Below are 21,036 nucleotides of genomic sequence, written 5' to 3'. Positions count from 1 at the left end.
GCAATGCTGCCAAGCTCAGGTAAGTCGACTCTAGCTATGTGTTCTACTTAGTTGGAGTTGTGTACCTTAAGCCGAGGGGCTAGGTCGAGCATAGACCTGGTCTCAGTGCTAACCTCCATGGCTAGAAATATTTTAAAGTTGCTAGAGCAACTTGAGGGTGGTGAGGAATTGACTGTTTCAAGTTAGGGATGTGAACGACTAGCCGACTATCTGATAAGCAAATGGTTATTGGTTAGTCGACATGCTAGGTGACTTGTCGCTTCCCTTCTTCCCCCTTGCTGCCTCTATCAGGAAAAGGCAGCGGGGGCCGGGGGGGGGGGGAGCAGGGATGCTTCAAAGTTGCAGCACCATGTGGAGCTGGGGTCAGAACCCAGGCTTCACACGGCACTGCTGCTTTGAAAGCCCCCAGCTGGCTTAGGCTGCATGTGGCATTTCAAAGCGGCAGCGCCGTGTGGAACCTGGGGTCAGATGGGGACTTGCCCAGTGACTCCGGGCTCCATGCGGCCCTGCTGCTTTGAAATGCCACATGGAGTCTGACTCTGGGCTCCTCATAGCATTTCAAAGCAGCAATGCTGCATGGAGCCTGGGGTCACCTGGGGACCCTGGGCTCCATGCGGCGCTGCCGCTTTGAATGCCGCGGGGATTACGGGGCCCGCAGGGAACTGCTTGAGTCCCCCGCTGGCCCCATGCTCCCCGTAGTGCTTTTGCCTTTGAAGTGTAGCAACAGAGTAGTTTTGCTATCTGCGCTCGGCTACCTCGAATTTGTGGGATGTGCCGACTGAATCATAGCAACGCTTTGATTGGATGCAGAGGGAGGGCATGGCTCTGCACACAACATTGGCTGTAAATCAGCACACACCTCACTTCACATGACCTTGCTTTATGTGCATGTCACGTTAGTAATACCAGTAGGAAAAAAAGTGTCATGGTCAGAAACCAGCGGAATGTGGCAATCCTGTGAGTGAGCAACAATAAACAAAATGTCTCCTGGGCCACACATAGAACCCTGATGGATTGCGTCTGACCGTTGAGCTGCAGATAGCTCACCACTGTTCTAAGCTGTCTTTCTGGTTGAATGGCAGCATGTGTATCTGTCATGTTCTCACCTTTCATTGGCATTAGGTTGCTCCGGGATACAATTGCTGGCACCCGTCTGACATAATTGCGGTTGGCCAGCTTTTGTACCTGGTCTCTTGGGGAGCAGAAGAACAATGGATCTGAGATACACAATTGCATAGACTGATGGGTCTGGGTCGGAGTAACCTGTAGTGATTTTTAGATATGAAGTACTCTTGGCTTTTTCTTTTATGCTTGGTCAGGGTACTTGTGTACTGTGTGCATTGACTAAGGAACTCTTGTTCTTAGGAAAAAACAGCATGAACATTAGTACTGAAGAGAGGTACTGGCTACACAACACTGCTGACTGAATCCATAGGACAGATAGCTGTAATGTAAGCTTCCCAAACATTGCTTCTTGCTAATATGCTACGCCTCTGGCCACTGAAGCCTCCCCCCACAGCATGAGGAAGAGAAATCACTGGACCTGCCCATGTGCTTAAATCCTGCCTTGTACTTTTGGGGGCCTGTCATTTGAGTGGAACCAGTTTTGAAGACATTCTTTTGTGATGCAGCAAGGCACCTTCGAAATCATTTCTCAGAGGCATCCAAATAGCTGAGAATTACAACTCCCTGTCCCCACTGACTGGATCTGAATATGAACAGGTGGCCTAGAGAACCCTTGTACTCTGTTAAGGCATCAGTCCTGGAGCTGTGCAATCCTTCAAGGACATAGTCCTAAAGCCAACCAACTGTGTGTTAGTGTCTTCTCAGTTACATCGAATGTTCCGTTTACTTATATGAATTAAATCAGCTACTGCAAACACGTTTCTCCAACCTTTCACGTTCATAGGAAGGCAAGAAAGCAATTGACTCATGTGGGAGCTGTCTGTGTGTTTCTAAGTCCATTGTCTTGGGTAACCATTTTATATACATTTAATTTGTATTTCAGGTTAGCCTGAATGATTCTCACAATCAGATGGTCGTTCATTGGGCAGGAGAAAAGAGCAATGTGATTGTGGCCTTGGCTAGAGACAGCCTGGGATTATTGCGGCCTAAGAAAAGTGATGTAAGTATGTGGATTTTTTTATTATTATGATGAAAGCATTGAATGTACTTTTATGAGAGGTGACATGCTTTTCTCTATTTTGCCACTTGGTAAGAGCGTGCTGCTCTGTTATATGCTTGAAAGAAGATGTCTTATTTGTCTAGACTTTAAGGAATTTAGACTTTCTTTCTCCATAGATTCAAATTCTGGTAGGGTCAGCTCAACGGTTGAACCTGTGGAGGTAGGCAGATTGAGTCCCAGTGATCTGTGAATTCCATTGCTTGTAAATGTCCTTGACTTAGTGCTGCTAATATGACATAGGGAATAGAAAACAAAGCCTTGACTTGGAGTTTCCTTGATGTCTTTTTTTTAGGGAGGAGGGGATATTTGTCCCATCAAGGTGTCACAAGGTTCAGCTTTCAAAGCCTGTGCTTCCTTCCAATTTCTGCAAAGACCCCATATCTCTATATGGATTCAAATTCCCTATAGCGCAGTAGAACAACACTATTTAGTCTTCCTCTTACACCACACAGTGTTTAACTGGCCATCTGATAACCTCGGTGTGTTTGTGGTGGCACTACCTCCTTCACTGCATTAACCTGCTAGCTAGAACAGTTCAGTTCTGTTTCAGTGAATTTCATACTGGCGAAAGGTGGCAGATGGATAGCTTTAGAAATGTAGCATTCTCTTCCCACTGACTGAGAGCCACGCAGGCCTCACCAATCTGGCCTCAGCTGCCAATGTGCTTCAACCTGGATCTGGAGGGAAAAGGGCATTCATTGTCCCAGCCTCATTAAATCACTGGCCAGGCAGCTCAGCCTGCCAGGAAGAGGCAGCAGAGTGCCATTTGTTATGGCAGTTATTGTAAGGTGGACCCCTGCCCGGAATGAACTAATCTGAGGCCCTTTCGCAGAGGGCATGAAACAGGGTGATTACTTCTGGCTTATTCTGGCTCATGCTTGATTCATATTGGTGCAGTAAAATAAAAACCATCATTTACTAATTACAGTTTTTAGGCCAGATTCACCACTGCCCTGCTCTTGGGCAGCCGCGGACACCTGGAAAGCAGGTGTAAAAGCACTGCCCCAGTCAAGAAGCAGTGCTTGGTGTTCATTTTGCACTGGCATAAATGACTGCTCCAGGTGCAGGGCAGGGTGAGCAAATACACTGCTGTGGTACCAATCCACAGAATGGCAAATGCCTAATTTGCTGTGATGAATTCAACATTTGTGGGCAAGAAAGGCTGAGGGGGAAAGGTCTGTGTCCCATCCCAGGCACCTAGACAAAACCATCACTTACATCTCTACAGGATTGGTAAGTAACTGTACACTCCTTGGGGAAGTGTAACAGGGTGGCACTCACCTCTGTGAGCGCCCCCATCTGGCCGAGTGCATCTGCCTGCACTCCCTTATGCAGAAAGTCTTCAGCTACTCAGTCCTTTGGCCAAGTCACACCCTGTGTGAAATACAAACCCCTTCAGCGTAGACCTTTAACAGGGACCCATCTCCGTGCCCTCTTGTCTAGTCTCTCTCATTCTGTTTCCCCACTTGGAGAGAATGGTGTCTCCAGGGCTTTCCCTCCTGGAGATCACTTCCGCAGCCAGCCAGCCAGCCTCACAGTCTGCACTGCTTGAGCTCTGCCGTGCACTAATTACTGCTCTGCTTTGCAGCTCTCTTTGTAGGCCTCCCTGGTCCCTGATTGGCTAGTTCCTCCAAAGCTGCGCCAGCCTCTTGGAGGACTTTTTTATGGCTCTTTTCTGAGATGGGTGTGGGAGGACCACCATGTCACAGGCAGGGATGTCTTTTGGCTCTGTATTTGTATAGAGCCTAGCACAATGGGGTCCTTGTCCATCACTGGAGGTACTAGATACTGCGATCATGCAGAATATTCATGAACACTTCAGCACCTGTGTTGATTTTGGCTGGAGGGAGGAAGTAGATAGCCTCTTGGCTGTTCTGCCAGCTGGATAAAAACAATTGCAGTAGTTTGCTTAGAAAATTACTTCAGCTCTGTCTGTCGGATAAGGTGAGTGAGTCCATATCTTCACTAAGCAGAATCGATCAATCTTCTGAGTTCGATTTATCAGGTCTAGTAAAAACCTGTTAAATTGAACTTAGAAGGTGCTGGTACTCAGGGGACGGTCCTCCTGCTCCTGCAAGAAGTAAGGGAAGCCGATGGGAGTTTTTGCTCCCGTCTGCCTCCTGTTGTGGAGATGGCAGGGAAACTTGAATCAAGGTATGTCAATTCCAGCTATGTAATTAACATAGCTAGTGTTATGTATCTTGATTCAGCTTTTCCCTTTTGTGTAGACCTGGAGTTAGTAATGCCTTCTATTGGCCCAAAGTATGTTGGTGAAAGACCAGTTTTCAAGCTACACAGAGCTCTTTTTTAGGTCTTTGTAGTTTGAAAACTTGTCTCTTTTCCTAACAGAATATGATCCAGTATTACCTCACGTCTCTTGTTTGTCCAATATCCTGGGCCCAACATGGTTACAATAAACAATATTGGATTAGGGGTTTGGCGCACAGGCTGTGCAGAGCGTACAGCTCTCATGATGTAATAGCCTCTCTGTCTTCGCCTTTGTGCATTATCCCCTGTGTGTATTACCTTTGGTTTCCAACATTGCTATTGCCCCTGGAGAAGAGAGTAGATTCTGTCCCTTCTGCATCCTGGTTTTTTCCCTATAGTTGCATGCTTTAAGAAGCCATTGTTCTCATGTGAGAGGCAGGGAGTGCCATCATGGAAATTAAACCTGTGTCTCCATAACAGCAGGGTTGTTTTCCTTTGCAGGTTTATGTGTCGAACGATTACGGGAAGACGTTTAAAAAGATATCACAGAAATTCAGCTTTGGGGCAGGAAACACCAGTGATGTGGCCATCTCACAGTTCTACCACAGCCCTGCTGACAACAAAAGGGTAAGAAGTGAACAAGCAGAAGTATATAAGGCTTCCCCACCACACAACTACCCCAGTATAAAGAACTTGTGTGACTGAACATGAAGGAGAATACGTGATTGGTATATAAACACATCTGTAAACCAGTAGAACTTCATCCATTCTTTATGTACCAGCATAATGATATTGGTAAATATTCATACCCCTAACTGGAATAGTTACACTAGTACAGATCCTAAATAATCTAAATAAATAAAGTGTTTTAAGTCTGTCTTAAAAACTCAGGTGTGCCATGCTAGCTATAGTGTATCTTGTCAATTATAGAATGTTCTTTTTATTGTACTCTTCTCTGACTTCTCTCTGGTCTTAGTCTGTGAGCTGGAACAATGATATGTAATTGTTATTTAGCACTACTAAACAGTAGATCTCAAAGTGCTTTAAAGAGAGGTCAGTATCATTACCCTCATTTTATATATGGGGAAACTGAGGTACGGAACATTAAAGTGATTTGTCCAAGGTAACCTAGCAGACCAGTGTGAATAGAATCCAAGTCTCCTGAGTTTCACTTCACTGTGCAGTTGACTAGACCAACTTGTCTGGTTAGGTGTTTTTTAATGGGACAACCTTCCTGATAGGTCAGGAAAGCACTCAGCTCCTGCAACTGCAAATAGAAATTGTTGTCTTAACATAATGTTCTTTGTTATCTTAGTGTTGAAGGAAATAGCTCCAAGATTTACAGCCGAGAGAAAATATTTGTCTCTTGAGAGTTGTACATTGAATTTAATCAAGAAAATGGACTTGTTCATAGTTTCTCTAGTAGGAGTCAAGGCAGTTTTGTTATTGTTATGTGCCATTTGTATGCTCTGTAAAAGCAAATTGTGCCACGGAGTGGGGGCAAACAGATAACAGATTCCCACCTCCCCCCCCCCTGCAGAGTTTAAAGTTAAAAGGCAAAAGGTGACAGATGATGCAAACAAGACAGCTGAGCTCAAACGCTTCCTAGAAGAGGCGGGTTTAGTGATTCCTTGAAGGTGGAGATGGGATGGTGTGGATGAAGGCTTAGAGGCAAGAACAGTGAAGGGTTCAACAGGTGTGTGAGTAACAATTCCAGTACATAGGGTGTGCTAGATACAACAGAAACTATGTAATTCCTGTGTGCTGGGTGAGGGCCATGACCCCTCCGTAGTGTGCAGCCCCCTCCCGAAGGCTTCTCTTGCACTCCACACTTGGGAGTGGAACACAAACTCAGCAAAGTTCATGTTCAGCTTTCCAGCACACAGTGTTGGCGTGGGTAATCAGTCAGCATGCCTTCACCCATCCCTAGTCTCCTGCCTTCCTCTGCAGCACTCCCCACCCGGGGAGGGGAAGGGGTTAATGTCATGTTACTTCATTGTGTCATTCTATTTAATTGTGCCCCAGTAACTCCAACTCAAGTTTGCCAAGTTTCCAAGGGAAAAAATGTGGATTTTTTTTTCTAAATCCCAGCCCTGAAAACTCATCCTGGGATCAGACAGTCAGGCTGGAACCTTTCTGGCTTGGTACACTTGGGACAAGACAGGCCCCTAATATAGGATCCGAGACAGAGAAAGAGAATGTCCATCTCCAAGTTCCGCCTAGTTGCACCTGTACAACTCCCTTAGCATTGGTGTAGTTCAGGGGTGGGCAATAACTTTTGATGGGGGGGCACTCAAAGAATTTGGAAAGTGGTTGAGGGCTGCACTCTTCCATGATATTAACGGAGGAGGTGTGGGGTCTGGGATGGAGGTTGGGTGCAGAAGGGAGCTTGGGTAAGGGAGGGAGTTTGGGTGAAGGAGGCAGTTCTGATTTAGGGCAGGGGGCTGGGGTTCAGGGGGTGGGATTGTGACCTAGGGCAAATAATTGGGATACAGGAGAAGGTGCAGGGGTTTGAGTTGTGAGCCAGGGCAGGGGTGGACTGTGATTTGGGGCAGGGGATTGGAGTGCTGGATCTGGGAGGGGGTATGGGTGCAGGAAGGGGGCTGAGGATTTGGATATGTGGAGTAGGAGGCAGAAGTAGGGGGCAGAGGATTGGGGAAGGCAGGAGCTGGGGTGCCAGAGGCAGGCTCTGGCCAGGAGACCCAGCAGCCAGTTCCTGAATCAGTCTCCTTGCCTTCCCCGCCCCTGCACAGGCTGCAGCCATGTGCTCTGTGAATATCTGGGAGCCCCTTGTGCTTCCTCACTGCCTTTTATCAAAACAGGCAGCTCCCAGATGCTGACCAATCGGAGTATCTAGATAATTTCACGGAGGTTAGGTCCATAAAAGGCTATTAGCCAGGGGATAAAATGGCCTCTGTCTGTCAGAGGCTGGAGAGGGATGGCAGGAGACAAATGGCTTGATCATTGTCTTCGGTCCACCCCCTCTGGGGCACCTGGAGCTGGCCACTGTCGGTAGACAGGCTACTGGGCTAGATGGACCTTTGGTCTGACCCAGTGCGGCCGTTCTTATCTTCTTATTGTGCTGGGGGTGGGAGCAGCTTTTGATGCTTTCCCCCCTCCCCTCTGGTCTCAGTTTTTAAAGTGAAACTGCCCCACAACCACATTTCTGAGCAGCGTGCAGGTGGGGTGAGGCAAGCGGTGAGCCTGTCTGAGGCTCCCCTCAGCATTCACAGGCTGGATCCAGTGGCTTGTCGGGCTGAACCCAGCCCTTGGGACGTATTTTGCCAAGGCCTGGTGTAGTTGCGCAGGTTTTCCTTGGCCCTGCAACTGAAACTTAGTTAACAGTCCCGATGCTGGTGTGAGGGATGGCAGACACTCTGATTCTGCAGTGCTTACAGGCAGTGTTCCAAGATTTTCCAACCATAAGTGGAGAGAGTTTTGGCTTGTGCACTAATTTGAGGTCATGTGGGCTGGTTTGGATGTGTGCCACCGTGGTACCCAATTTAATCACACACACGTTCCTGGCCACTGGAGCAGCTGCCTGCCTGCGAGTGCTGCTGCGCAGCTCTCCAGAGGAGGTGGGTGGGGAAGAATTTTTTGTGCATGGCCATGCAGGCGCGCACCTTAGCAGACACTTATAGGAGTAAAAAGCAGCCAGGCTTCCTTTTTTCCTCTCTTTGTAAAATTGACCCTAGCATGTTTCTTATGCAGTGGCTAGGTCCCAAGAGGGTGCTCTTGCCTTTTACAGGTGCTATCACCTGTAGGAGAGGCTGTGTCAGACTGAACATCACAGGTGGCTCAGCTCCAGTTCTGCTAGCATGAGTATTGCAGATTAGATTGCAGATTAGATAGTAAGCTTTCCTGCACCACCTTTGTACACCATATTCCACTGCCAATGACTTCCTTATTCTGTACAGTTAAAGCGTCTTCTGCTTATCATTCTCATTGGCTGACTGCTTGTTTTTTGTCTCCCTCCCTGCCCCAACCCACCTCCTGTTCTGCAGTACATCTTTGTGGATGCCTATACCCAGTACCTCTGGATCACCATGGACTTCTGCAACACTGTTCAGGGCTTCTCCATTCCATTCAGAGCTGCAGATCTCCTGTTGCACAGTAGGATCCCTGACCTTGTTTTGGGCTTCGATAGGTCGCATCCTAACAAACAGGTGAGGAGCTCCAATCAGACAGGAATGCCCTGTAACACGGCTTCTGTTGCTTTTCTGAGTACCTAAAATGTTACATACATGTTGGGATGTTTGGCGTGAGCTGTTCTTGATACACATTGTCCTTTGCATAAAGGGGTTAAGAAATATTTGACATGCATTGTCTATCCATTCATGTATCTACCCATCCCCGATTTTGATATGTCAGCTGTTCGGACGGCATCCATCTTCCATCCTTACTCTGGCATTGCAGTCAAATGTGAGTAAGCAGTAGTCCCTGGAGTGACGGTCTCCGTGTGCACCATGCACCCGAGTCTGGAATTTTTAGATTTTTTACAAGCCAGATCCATTGGCCTGAAGATGTGTTGTAGCTCTTCCTCATGCTCCCGATGGAGGGCATACAGAGTGATGCGGGCTGATGCCTCTCCAGCTTCACATTCACAGAACTCACTGGGGCAGGAACTAAGACTCAGAAAATATTTGATGGAAAAGGTAACAAAGCCTCTCGGATCTGGGTTGGGGACTCTCCTCCCCCCTTAAGTCAGACTCACTAAACTGATAGCAGCCCTCCAAGCACTAGTGGGGGATGGAGGCTAAGCTGTTAAGCCTTTGGAGAAAGCTTCCCATGAGAGTAAGGGGCACTGTCATAGACAAGCCATCTTTGTCTCCAGCTGCCCTGAAGAGGAAGGATCCTTCTCCAGTCCTGTCCGAGTCAGATCTGGCAGATACAGGCACTAAGGACTTTAGCCTGAATCAGTCTACGCAGGAGAAGGAAGTGCACATGAGTTTACATCCAGCAGTTCCACACACATTGACTCTGATGGTGAAGACTCGGAATAAAAGGCTCCCCGAGGGTTGCTCTGGTCCACTTCAAGAGTCAATATACAAGTAGCAACTTGGTCCCAGAGGGAACTGACTGCCATGGTGACCAAGGAACCTCCAGGTCCAAAGTACCACCAACAGACTCTCCTCTGATTCTGGGACAGTCGGAGATCTGTGTGTCCTTGCAGGACATCCTTGGTCTTTCCTGACCGCCTTCATCCTCCCTATTGGGACCAGTGTTCCCTGTATGCTGAGCACTTAGGCAGCCACCCAGGAAAGATTCGGGTGTTGCCCAGCTGGATAGCAGAGCTCCCATAGTGCCTCAGCATGTTTTTCTGTTGGTGGTGCACATCCGCACATGCCTTGGTGCACATAAAATTTATTCTGTACATGGATGGAAAAAGTTAAAGGAAACATTGATAGAGACCATCTCTGTGTGAGACAGGAAGAGTCTATTTCAAGGAGGCAAAGTCATTCTTCCTTCCTACTCTCGAGGTGCAGCCATCAGTACTGTTAATGCTTTCTCTTGGACCAAATCACTGGCCTGCAGGAGTTTCTGTGACATCGGACAGAGCTGAAATGGGACAGGAGTCCTCTAATCAGACATGATTGCCAAAGGGACACGAAATCCTCATGCTACTGGGCCCTTTTCTAGTGGCTGATCCATTCTACTGGCAATATTGGGTACCATGGGAAACCTACCCTAGTCACCCAGGATTGGTTCACGATTCCTATTTGCCATTACCTGGTCATCCACAACTGACCATGTCAGAGTATTTGGAGGAAGATGGTCAGCAAGATTTGACAGTCCTGGGAGCAGTTTTTCAGTAGCTGAGGCGGTAACTCCATCTTCTCCATCTCTACTGGCTCAATTCTAGCAATATCAAGAGCTCATGCATTGGCTTCTGACAGAACTACAGATTCCTTTTGATGCAGTCTGGGAGCCTCATCGAAGTTTAGCCTATTGGTCCCAGTCAAGTGACCTTCGACATCAGTGAGGCCATCATGGACCAGCCAAGACAGTTTGTCACACTCCTGTTTGTTGTGCGTCTGCTCCTGAGAGGGTCGGGAAGCCTTACTTACGAAAACTCTCCCCTACTGCTGAACTCTTTGGAGATTCAGGTGGCTATAGAGCAGTCCAAGCAACAGCACCCAAAGACTACTCTCTCCAATAAGGGACATAAGTGACTTGACTTTCTAGAAATTTTAATAACCTAAACTGGAGAGAGGCAGAAAAGTCAGGCCCTCTTGGCTAAATCTGATTTCACAGTTTTATGAATTTAAGGCCAAGCCCTCTGAGTAGAACAGACTCTGCTTCCAGGCCTAAGTTGATGTCCACAATTCCTTCCAGGCTGTGGTGGATGCAGCAGAGACTGTCGGTTTGCCCTTTGGTACACCAGCCTATTCCATGAGAAGACAGAGGAGTTTCTCCTCTCCTGCAAAGACTCAAGGATGATGCTTTGCTCACGGGGCCGTTATATTCTCCTACTCTCAAGAGAAAACATCATAGATGGGGATGTAGGGTAAGACCATCTTCAGAAGCCACTACCCAAGAGACAAGCACAGGAACCCAGCCCCTGCAACATCCGCCCTTACTTTGAACTCTATCCCTCAGGTGAAGTTTCTTTTTACAGGATTGTCAAGTCCTGTTGCCTCTTCATTTCCCTCCGTAGATATTCAGTGCCTTACACCAGTGTTTCTCAACCAGTGGTACGAATACCCTTAGGGGTACTCAAGAGAAGTCTGGGGGGTACGTCAACACAACTGAAATTTGGAGAAAACTGAATTTTTGTTATAAGTTTTACAGTTTATTTTTGTACTTTTTACACCCAAAAATTTCATCACTCGCCCAGCTATGATTAAGTTGTTTACACAAATGTGTTGCAATGGTAGAAAAAAAAATTGTGTGTCTGAAATCTGTAGGTACTGGGGGTATTTTTTTTTGAAAAAGGGGTACTTTATGAAAAAAGGTTGAGAAACACTGGCCTACACCATTTTCCAAAAGCTGGAGGGTTGTAATGACAAACATTTGGGTATTAGAAATTATTCATGGTGGCTATCTGATCCAGTTTCTGGTAAATGCTACATACAAGAGGTAAACTTCCTTTTCCTCCTGGAAGCCACAGAAATATTCCACTTCAACATTAAGGGTGTGTCTAGACTACAGGGTTTTTTTTGAAAAAAGTGGCCTTTTTTGCAGACTAGACGCTCTTTTTCGAAAAAGCCTCTTTCGAAAGCTGCTTGCAGTCTAGATGTAGCCTCAGGGAAGGAATTCTGTTCCCCTTAGTTCCTGATCTCCAAGAAGAATGGGGGATGGAAGCCACTTCTCTCTGTTTACTGTCCAGAGAAGGGCAACATGAATGGCCAAGGGGCAGTTCCGCCCAAGGTTTGGAGCTCTCCTCTGGCGGGTAAAGCTAGGGAAGGCTCTCGGGCAATCATTGTGACTGGGAGCCACTTCCGAATTTTTTGAAGTGGCTTTGGGCCGCCCTGGAATGGGTGGGGCCTGAGGCAGAAGGGCAGGGCCAGGATATTTCCAGGCTTCCCCGCCCACAGACCCCTGCCCTCCCCCACCCGCTCGCTGTTCTGAACAGCTGGCGGTTCCCTCTAGTAGCGTGCCCCTGGCAGTGGGAGGAGACTTTGTGTGCTCTCCTTGGCTGCCCTCAGCTCAATCAGGGCCTGGGGAGGGGAAGCACGTGAAGTCTCTGGCTCCCTGCCCTGCTCTGCCAGGGAGCGCTGCTCTTCGAATCAGCCGCCAGCCGGCCCCTTGCAGTGGGAGGAAACGTCACGCGCTCCCTCTGCCCCCAAGCCCTGATTGGCCTTGGGATGGGGGCGTGTGCAAAGTCTCCTCCCATCCTGCCCCCATCCTGCAAGGGGTGTGTAGTGCTTAGAAGCGCTGTGCCTCTCGCAGGGCAGGAGACTTCACGTCCTCCCCATCCCTGCCCCATGGCCAATCAGGGCTTGGGATTGTGTGTGTGGGGGGGGGGGAGCACGTGAAGTCTCCTCCCGCCCTGCCAGGAGCATGCCGTGCTTCTAAGTGTGGGGGTAGGGTGGGAGAAGACTTCGCATGCTTCCCCCCGCCAGGCCCTGTTTGGTCTGGGGTGGGGGAGCAACAACAGGGCTTCCACTGGCCGGATCAACTTGCTGGGTGGGCTGAGTCCAGCCCATAGAGGCTCGGGTTCCCAGGTAGGTTTAGAAAAAATACCAGACACACTTGATGGGGGGGGAGGGGCGGGGGCAGTGCGGCTGGTCGCAGGAGAGGGCGGGAGCGGGGGCACCGCGGCCGGCCGGAGGAGATGGGGGACCCAGGGGGCCGGGGCTGGCGGCCGGGGGTCAAGGCAGCGCGGCTGGCCTGGGCAGATGGGGGAGGGGTCGTGGGCAGCGCGGCTGGCCTGGGCAGATGGGGGAGGGGTCAAGGCAGCGCGGCTGGCCTGGGCAGATGGGGGAGGGGTCGTGGGCAGCGCGGCTGGCCTGGGCAGATGAGGGAGGGGTCGTGGGCAGCGCGGCTGGCCTGGGCAGATGGGGGAGGGGTCGTGGGCAGCGCGGCTGGCCTGGGCAGATGAGGGAGGGGTCGTGGGCAGCGCGGCTGGCCTGGGCAGATGGGGGAGGGGTCGTGGGCAGCGCGGCTGGCCTGGGCAGATGGGGGAGGGGTCAAGGCAGCGCGGCTGGCCTGGGCAGATGGGGGAGGGGTCAAGGCAGCGCGGCTGGCCTGGGCAGATGGGGGAGGGGTCAAGGCAGCGCGGCTGGCCTGGGCAGATGGGGGAGGGGTTGTGGGCAGCGCGGCTGGCCTGGGCAGATGGGGGAGGGGTCGTGGGCAGCGCGGCTGGCCTGGGCAGATGGGGGAGGGGTCAAGGCAGCGCGGCTGGCCTGGGCAGATGGGGGAGGGGTCAAGGCAGCGCGGCTGGCCTGGGCAGATGGGGGAGGGGTTGTGGGCAGCGCGGCTGGCCTGGGCAGATGGGGGAGGGGTCGTGGGCAGCGCGGCTGGCCAGGGGAGATGGGGGAGGGGTCAAGGCAGCGCGGCTGGCCTGGGCAGATGGGGGAGGGGTCAAGGCAGCGCGGCTGGCCAGGGGAGATCGGGAGGAGAACTGGCCGGCAGGAAGCAGGGCTGGCCAGGAGGGGGTCGGGGGCAGTGGAGCTGGTCGGGAAGGGTCGGGGAAGTGGAGGGGCGGGGGCAGGACTGACCTGGGCACATGCAGATCCCGGGCACTGTCAGTCCCATGCACGGTCCGGAGAAGCGCGAGTGAGTCTGGCTGCGGCTCCACCATGCGCTCAGGAGCAGGGACAGGGCTTCTCCTCCTCCTCAAGGCATCAGATGCAGCCTGGGCTCCCAGCGCCGATCGCGCCCCGCCTCCCAGCCCCTCCCTCAGCCCCCGCCAGGCTTCCATCCAGTGCCCAGCCAGAAAAACAGGAAATACCGGACATTGCACGTGTCTGGTATTTTCTGGATTTTTTTTACCAGACAGAGGCCCCAAAAACTGGACTGTCCGGTAGAAAACGGGACACCTGGCAACCCGGATGGAGGCCCTTTTGCCCACCTCTGTTCTAGTAGCTCTAACCCAGCGCTCTCCAACCTTTATAACCACAAGAGCACTTCTTCAATGTAAGTGCAATGTAAGATCTACCTCCAACCCAAATCCCCTGGCCCGGCTTGCTTCCTGCTCCTTCTCTGAGGCCCTGGCCCTGCTCTGCCCCTTCACCAAGGCCTCACCTTGCTCACTCCATTTCCCTTCCTCCCCGAATCTCATTCGCTTTCACCAGGCTGGGGTAGGGGGTTGGGGTGCAGGCTCTGGTCTTGGGCCAAGGGGTTCGGAGTGTGGGAGGGGACGCCCTGAAGGTAGGGAGGTGGGGTGGGTTCTGGAGTGGCCTAGGGGATACAGCATCTGCCTGGGGAGTACAGTGTTGGGGGCTTGAGTCTCACCCACCCTGAGAGAGGCCAGACAGGTACCCCACAGATGGAGCTGGCTCCCACATTAGGTTGCCAGGATAAGGGTTGCCCTGAAGGTTCTGGGGTGGCCTAGGGGCTCGCACATTCACCTGGGGAGCACACGGCGGTGGATTTAAGTCCTGCCTTGCCCATCCTGGGAGTGGCCCAACAGCCAGTGCTCACTAGTCAAAGAATTAAATTTACGTGTAAGAGAGTAATGAAATGCAAAGACCAGTCAAAATAATCCACTTTGCAAGCAGTAAAAGTAGTAACAACCCCCCGTGTATGTGTTGGGTTAGTAGATGAGGGGGAAGGACAGTGTGTGTTTGTGAGAATGGCAGACACAAACAGGCTATGTCTACACTCGCGGCTTCTTGTGCAAGAAAACATCCACACTGCCATGTGTGCGCTGTGCTTTTGTGCAAGAGCGCCCATGGCAGTGTGGACGCTCTCTTGCGCAAGAAAGCTCCGACGGCCATTTTAGCCATAGGGCTTTCTTGCGCAAGAAACCCCTGCGGAGGGTCCACACTGCCCGCTTGCGCAAGAGCTCCTGAGCAAGAGGGCTTACAGCTGTTAAGAAAGAGCGTAGCTCTTGCGCAAGGAGCCCTCTCTTTCCATGCCGTACTGTAAATTTCCTTGCGCAAGAGTGGGCGGGCAGTGTGGACGCTCTGCGGATTCTTGCACAAGAACGGCCCTACTTGCGCAAGAAGCCGTGCGTGTAGACACAGCCACACAGTGTGTGAGCGTGACAGAGATTTGCATTGCCAAGCTCCCTCCATCCTTTTCTCTTTGTGTGGAGATGGGGTGCAGGAGTGGGAGGAGGAGGGACACCCTGACATCAATGCCCTCCTACTCCCTGCACAGCAAGCAGGAGGCAACCAGAGGGGCAACTCTGATGCAGAGATCAGGAGCAGCAGGACAGGCAGCTGAAGTACCCGCGCTTGCTAGCTTCCCCGCCAGACCAGTCAGGATCACCTGTCAGAGGCTCCAAGATCTACTGGTAGATCCCCATCTACTGGTTGGTGACCACTGCTCTAACCTAAGCCAGATAAACCAGAGAGCCGGTTGTGCTTAGGGTGGACTCACCCCATAGTACCTGCTATAACGAAAAGGCTGCATTATGCCCTTTGCCCCCAGAATCATCCCTAAAGTAGTTTCCAAGTGCCATGTGAGTCAGGCCATTCACTTACCATTTTTTTCTAAACCATAAGTCTTGAAAAAGGAGAAAAGACTGGGTTCTTTGGATATTCTAAAGGCTTTCATTTTTTTTCCTCCACAAAGGACGTTAGAAAGACACCTGAACTGTTGTTCCCCCTCTCCCATAGCAGAGAGATCAAGAGGTCAAGGTATATTGGCTCAGAGATTTTCCAAAATGGGTCTCACTGAGTTACCAATTAGCTCACATTCCTCTGCCAGAAAGGCAAGTTGGCTGCATCTGTGAGAGACATCTCTCTACTGGAGATCTGTAGTGCATTACTTGGAGTTGTTTGCATACACACAGGGTCATCTGCAGATACAGCTGTGGGGAACGCAGTCAGCTATCACTTCTGTGTCCCTGCAACCAGCCTGCGTGTGACTGCTGCTTGTTAATCTCCCACCTATGAAATTCACACAGGGACCACCACTTAAAGAAGAAATGGAGTTTGCTTCCCTGTAGCTGTACCTGTAGCTGAGCGAAGTTGTCTTTATTTGTATTTCCACCCTCTTTGCTGCAAATTGTTTGTACTGCAGTAAAAATGGGAAAGTGGCCCACACCACCTTTGATACCGTTGGTTGGGCGCACAAGGAATGCCTACCGCACATATACAGGCCAATGGCCACTGCTTGTAAAAATAGTCCACATGGGGAAATTGAGGCACAAAGAGTAAGAGCTTCAGCCACGATCACACAAAGCGTCAGGGTCAAAGCCAGGGCATGAACCCAGGAGTTCTGGCTTGTTGGTCCCCAGGCGCTATGTAACATTCCTTCATGATTCTTCTCAACCATTTAACGTTTGAGAATGGCCTGCAATGGGGGCCATCCCCTTTGGCCGAGTGCCTAGGCCTGTACTCCATGCTGTGGCTGCCCTGTTGGAGTTTCTTGAGCCCTAAAGAGGAACTGCTTCACTCTGGCCCAAAAGCTTCCTTTTAACCTGCTTGCTGAGTCCTGATTCGTTACATCCTTTGTGCCACTCGATGGGTGCATCTACATAGCACCCTAAACTCGAAATAGCTTATTTTGAAATTTGGTGCATCTACACAGCACCAAATTTTGAAATAACGTGCTATTTCGAGACAACCCTTAACTTTTGTGTAACGAGGGTTATCGGGATGCTGAAATAGCACGTCGGTTATTTCAAAAAATATTTTGAAATAACGGGCAGCTTGTGTAGCTGTAGGTAGCTATAATAGCTGTGCAGTGTAGATGTATCCAAACTTTCCTGGGGGACGTCTCTATGGTTTGCCCCCAGCAGGGGTTTTGGGGCCTGGTCCACCTTGTCACACAGCCATAGAGTAGAAGTGAGCTCCAGTGCACCTTAAAGGAAGACGTGAGCCTTATTATTTATACTCTGCTATGGGAAGAAATAGGTAGGCTCAGAAACACTAGACTATATATTTCATGTTCTGTAGGCTTTATGGTTGGCAGTGGCCAAAGTGTTTATCTTGAAAAATCACATACCAGTATCATGTGGATTTGTGCTTTAGTATCTTCTTGCCATGATTAGTAGATTATTTTCCCATCTAGGGGCAGAGCGCACAGAACATCCACCCCATCCTGGCTCTACCTAGCCAGCACATTTCCTTTTAAACACAGAAATCTTTTTTCCCTTTGGTAGCAAGGATAAAGGTGGTGGTTATATTTTTTGGCAGAAACAAGCTGTGACAGCCTTCTCCCCACTTCGACTAATCCACTGCCTGCCTCATTAGTAACTCATGCCAGAGAACTGCCAATACGGTCAGGAGTGACCTTTGGATCATTTAACATGGGCTGGCAGCTTTGCATTGCAAATGTTTGCAATAGGCCTTGCTCTGCAAGTTGCCGCTTTGGCACAAAACAAGGTTTTGGTTTTTTGGCGGGTAGTGTGTACAGCTTTTGAAATGACTGTGCATGGACTTTCTGCCTGAAAACACAAATAAAAATCTGTTAAAAAAAAACGACCTCCCCTCAAAAGTACAGATAGTCTGATCTTTTAGTTATATTTTAGGGGGCTGGATTTTCTGATCAGAGAGGGACAGCGGAGATGGGAGAGCCAAGGCGTGGGGGTGGATAAAGCAGCTCTGTGTGTGCTCTGTTGATTCTGGTGTGCTGCTGGCATTTGTGAGTGATTCCTGCTATAGGATACAGCAGCCCCCAAATCCCTCTGACTTAAAGCAGCCTCTTCGGGTTACAACTGCACAGTGCTGACTGAATTCAACAACTACTCCTGCGCATACTCCCATCTGTCTCCTCCTTTGCCTGGCATGCTCTCAATGGTCAGCTCCGCTGTGCTTCTGTTCTGTAGGAATTTTCCCCCAGGACTTCACAGTTCATCTGCATTCCCTGCACACCACTGGCACTGACCCCTATGATTTTGTTAGCTTCTGTCGCTAGGTTAGTTGATAATTATAGAAGAGTACAGGTTGAACCTTGCTAATTTAGAACCCTCTGGTCTGGAAACATCCATTGTCCAGAATGATTTGAGTTAGCTGGATGTCCACTTTTCATGGGTTTGGCCAAGTTTCCTGTGGTCCCATCAAGTTTGTTTATAGCCACTAGTCCTAGCTCTCAGCGTTCTGCGCTACTTTACCCCTGAATATTTTCTAACAGCCCAGTGCGCAGTGGAAGTGTTGGTGATGCTGCTGGACAATACTGACCTTCCATGGTCCGGCAAATTCTCTTGTTCAGAACCGATCAGGTCCTGAGGATTCCAGACAAGAGAGATTCATCCTGTAGAACTGGAAGGAACCTCAAGAGGTCATCAGGTCCAATCCTCTGCATTCATGGCAGGAACAAGAACTATCTAGACAAGTGGTGGGCAACCTGTGGCCCATTGGGATTATATACATGGCCCACAAGATACTTGTTTACTGTAGCCCACGTGCAGGATTGCCAGACTCCTCTGGTTTCTGTCCACATTGTTTTTTCCCTACCAGTATTACTCAAGTGACATGCACGTAAAGCCAGGGCGTGTGCAGTGAGGTTCATGCTGATTGCATACAACATTGACCGTGAAAACTGGGTGCTCCCTTTGCATCCATTCACAGCATTACTATGGTTCAGTCAGCACAACTCTGCAAATTCTAGGTATACAAGGACATTTAGCAGAACTACCCTGTCCCAGGAGAATGTCTTGGTTAGGACACTCCTGTGGCCTACTGAGATGAAGGTGGACTATTCACTAGCCTAGGTTGCCCATCAGTGATCTAGACTATCCCTGGCAGGTGTCTAACTTGCTCTTAAAAATTTCCAGTGATGGAGATTCCACGACCTCCCTAAGCAATTTATTCTATGTTTTACTACTCGGAGGCTACGTCTACATTGTGCTTTCTTGCGCGAGAACATATGCAAATGAGGAGCAGTGATGAATATTGCTGCACCTCATTTGCATACTTAATGAACTGTCATTTTTGTGTAAGGGGCTTTTGTGCAAGGCGGAGCAGTCTACACTGCTCCTTCTTGTGCAAACCCCCCTCTTGCTCAAGAGCCACTCTGCCTGAAAATAAGTGGCAGAACAGCTCTTGCGCAAAAGCCCCTTGCACAAAAATGATGGCTCATTAAGTATGCAAATGAGGTGTGGCGATATTCATTGCGGTGCCTCATTTGCATACGTTCTTGCACAAGAAAGTGCAATGTAGACGTAACCGGAGAGTTAGGAAGTTTAACCTAAACCTCCCTTGCTGTAATTTAAGCCCATTGCTTCTTGTCCTATCATCAGAAGTGAAGGAGAATAATTTTTCTCCCTCCTCAGGGACAGGGTTAATCTTGCGGTTAGATCAGTTGTCTGAGTCATCTCTTGGGTTCTCATTCCTGTTTTTGCAGCTGACTCAATGTGTGACAGAGCAGATCATTTCACTGAGCTCTAATTTACCTATCTGTAAGACCAATATAAAACTTATCATCTTGGTAAGGGTCTACATTCCTGTTTGCAAAAGCTTTTGTATAGCTGCAGAAGAAAGATGCCACAGAAGCACAGAGTAATATTATTTTAAAGGATTAAATGAACATGCTGTGTTTCTGAAGTGGAAAGGACCAAGATTAATGCTCACACATCACTCCTATCAGACACAATCAGACAACGCCATTCTGCTAGATCAGTGAAAGGGCAATAACTAGTCCTTAGTCACTCTACCGCAGACAGCCGTTATTGCCTTTTACTCTTGTTTCTGAGTTAGAGCTTAATTCTCCACTCGGTACGCGCTGAACTACATTGCTAATGGGAGGCAATGGTACATTTATTTGTAAGTTATGCTGGATGTATTGATGATCGCTGCCTTTTTTAAAATCAAACTGTTTGCACTGAACATTGGGTCTGGAATCTGGCTGGTTCTATGCGCAAACCAGCAAAATAATGTAATTATGATTTAAATGCCAACGGTGTGGTTGGTGTTGTGATAGAAACAGAGAGCAAGACGGCTTCTATTGCAGAGGTCTCATGCTTTCTTTTGCTTTCACATGAGAGGTTATTCCTAATTCTGATTAGCCCCCCATGAGGGCATCTCTGCAGGCAGTAATTTGGCATCTGTCCAGGCTTTAGGAGTACGCATCCACCTGGCATCTGTTCCCTGCACATGCTATACATCTACAAGTAGATCACTATTGCTCCTGGCAGCATTCATTTGCAGAGGAGTACCGCACAGAGCTGCTTAGAGTCAAAGTACAGGTCCGCGTCAGCCCTGCTCATGTATGTTATGGCTTGGGGAAGCAATGTGCTTTCCAGAATTTAGCCCTTTAATTTACTCAGTCTGGGGAATGATTTAGGCTCCAGTGGCTAGAGTATGGATGCATCTACAATGCACCTGTAGGTCAAAATATGATATGCAATTTGAGCTACGCAAATTGCGCATCTTATTTCGACTTAATTTCAAAATAGCTTTGTCTACACAGTGCCAAATTTTGAAATAAATTGTTCCTTAACCCTTGTGGCACGAGAGTTATAGGGACGTCAGAATAGCGAGCCCATTATTTTGAAATCTATTTTGAAACAATGGGCTTGTTCAAAAGATGTGGAATACCTATTTCGGGATATCTCCAGTATCCCAAAATAGCGCTGCAGTCTAGATGTACCCTATCTGAGTCTCACCTGTGTCACTGACATTTTGTATTGCAGCTCTGGCAATCGGATGATTTTGGACAGACCTGGATAATGATTCAGGAACACGTGAAATCTTTTTCTTGGTACGTATTGAATCTTTGGGTCACTGTGGAAGTTTTTCCCTTTTTTGTCCTTTCAGGCCTCCTTAGGTCTCCCCTATTTTTTGCCAAGAACTTGGGCTCAGAAGACACTGGAGAGTATGAGATGCAGAAATGTATTCTCCCCCAGAGTTAATTCCATAATAAGTGGATATTATAGATCACAGCAGTTTGCCATGGGAATATGAGGCAGAAGGGGGACAACTGAAAGCTCATAGAATTTCAGCTTGACTCATATTGTGTCTCCATAGCTTCCACAAGTTAAACGTTATAAAGCTGTGTTGGTATTTGGATCGACTCTGTGAAGGAAAAGCCAGCATCCAGCAAATGCTAGTGTTGGGGTGTGTTTACAATGCACCGTTATTTCA

General features: G+C 49.2%; 1 protein-coding gene across 2 annotated transcripts in view; it reads left to right on the top strand.

Moving 5' to 3' along the window:
- Positions 1 to 21,036, top strand: part of LOC142824489 (sortilin-related receptor-like) — a 157,717-nt gene that overhangs the window by 35,647 nt on the left and 101,034 nt on the right. For both annotated transcript variants that reach the window (XM_075916502.1, XM_075916503.1), the window contains exons 2-5: positions 2,009 to 2,125; positions 4,895 to 5,020; positions 8,398 to 8,559; positions 20,586 to 20,653. In XM_075916502.1, the coding sequence (XP_075772617.1) occupies positions 2,009 to 2,125; positions 4,895 to 5,020; positions 8,398 to 8,559; positions 20,586 to 20,653 (473 nt within the window). The remainder of the gene's footprint in view (positions 1 to 2,008; positions 2,126 to 4,894; positions 5,021 to 8,397; positions 8,560 to 20,585; positions 20,654 to 21,036) is intronic.

The sequence above is a fragment of the Pelodiscus sinensis genome, unplaced genomic scaffold (assembly GCF_049634645.1).
Source record: "Pelodiscus sinensis isolate JC-2024 unplaced genomic scaffold, ASM4963464v1 ctg35, whole genome shotgun sequence".
Classification (NCBI taxonomy): Eukaryota; Metazoa; Chordata; order Testudines; family Trionychidae; genus Pelodiscus; species Pelodiscus sinensis.
This window is presented reverse-complemented; position numbering and strand designations above follow the sequence as displayed.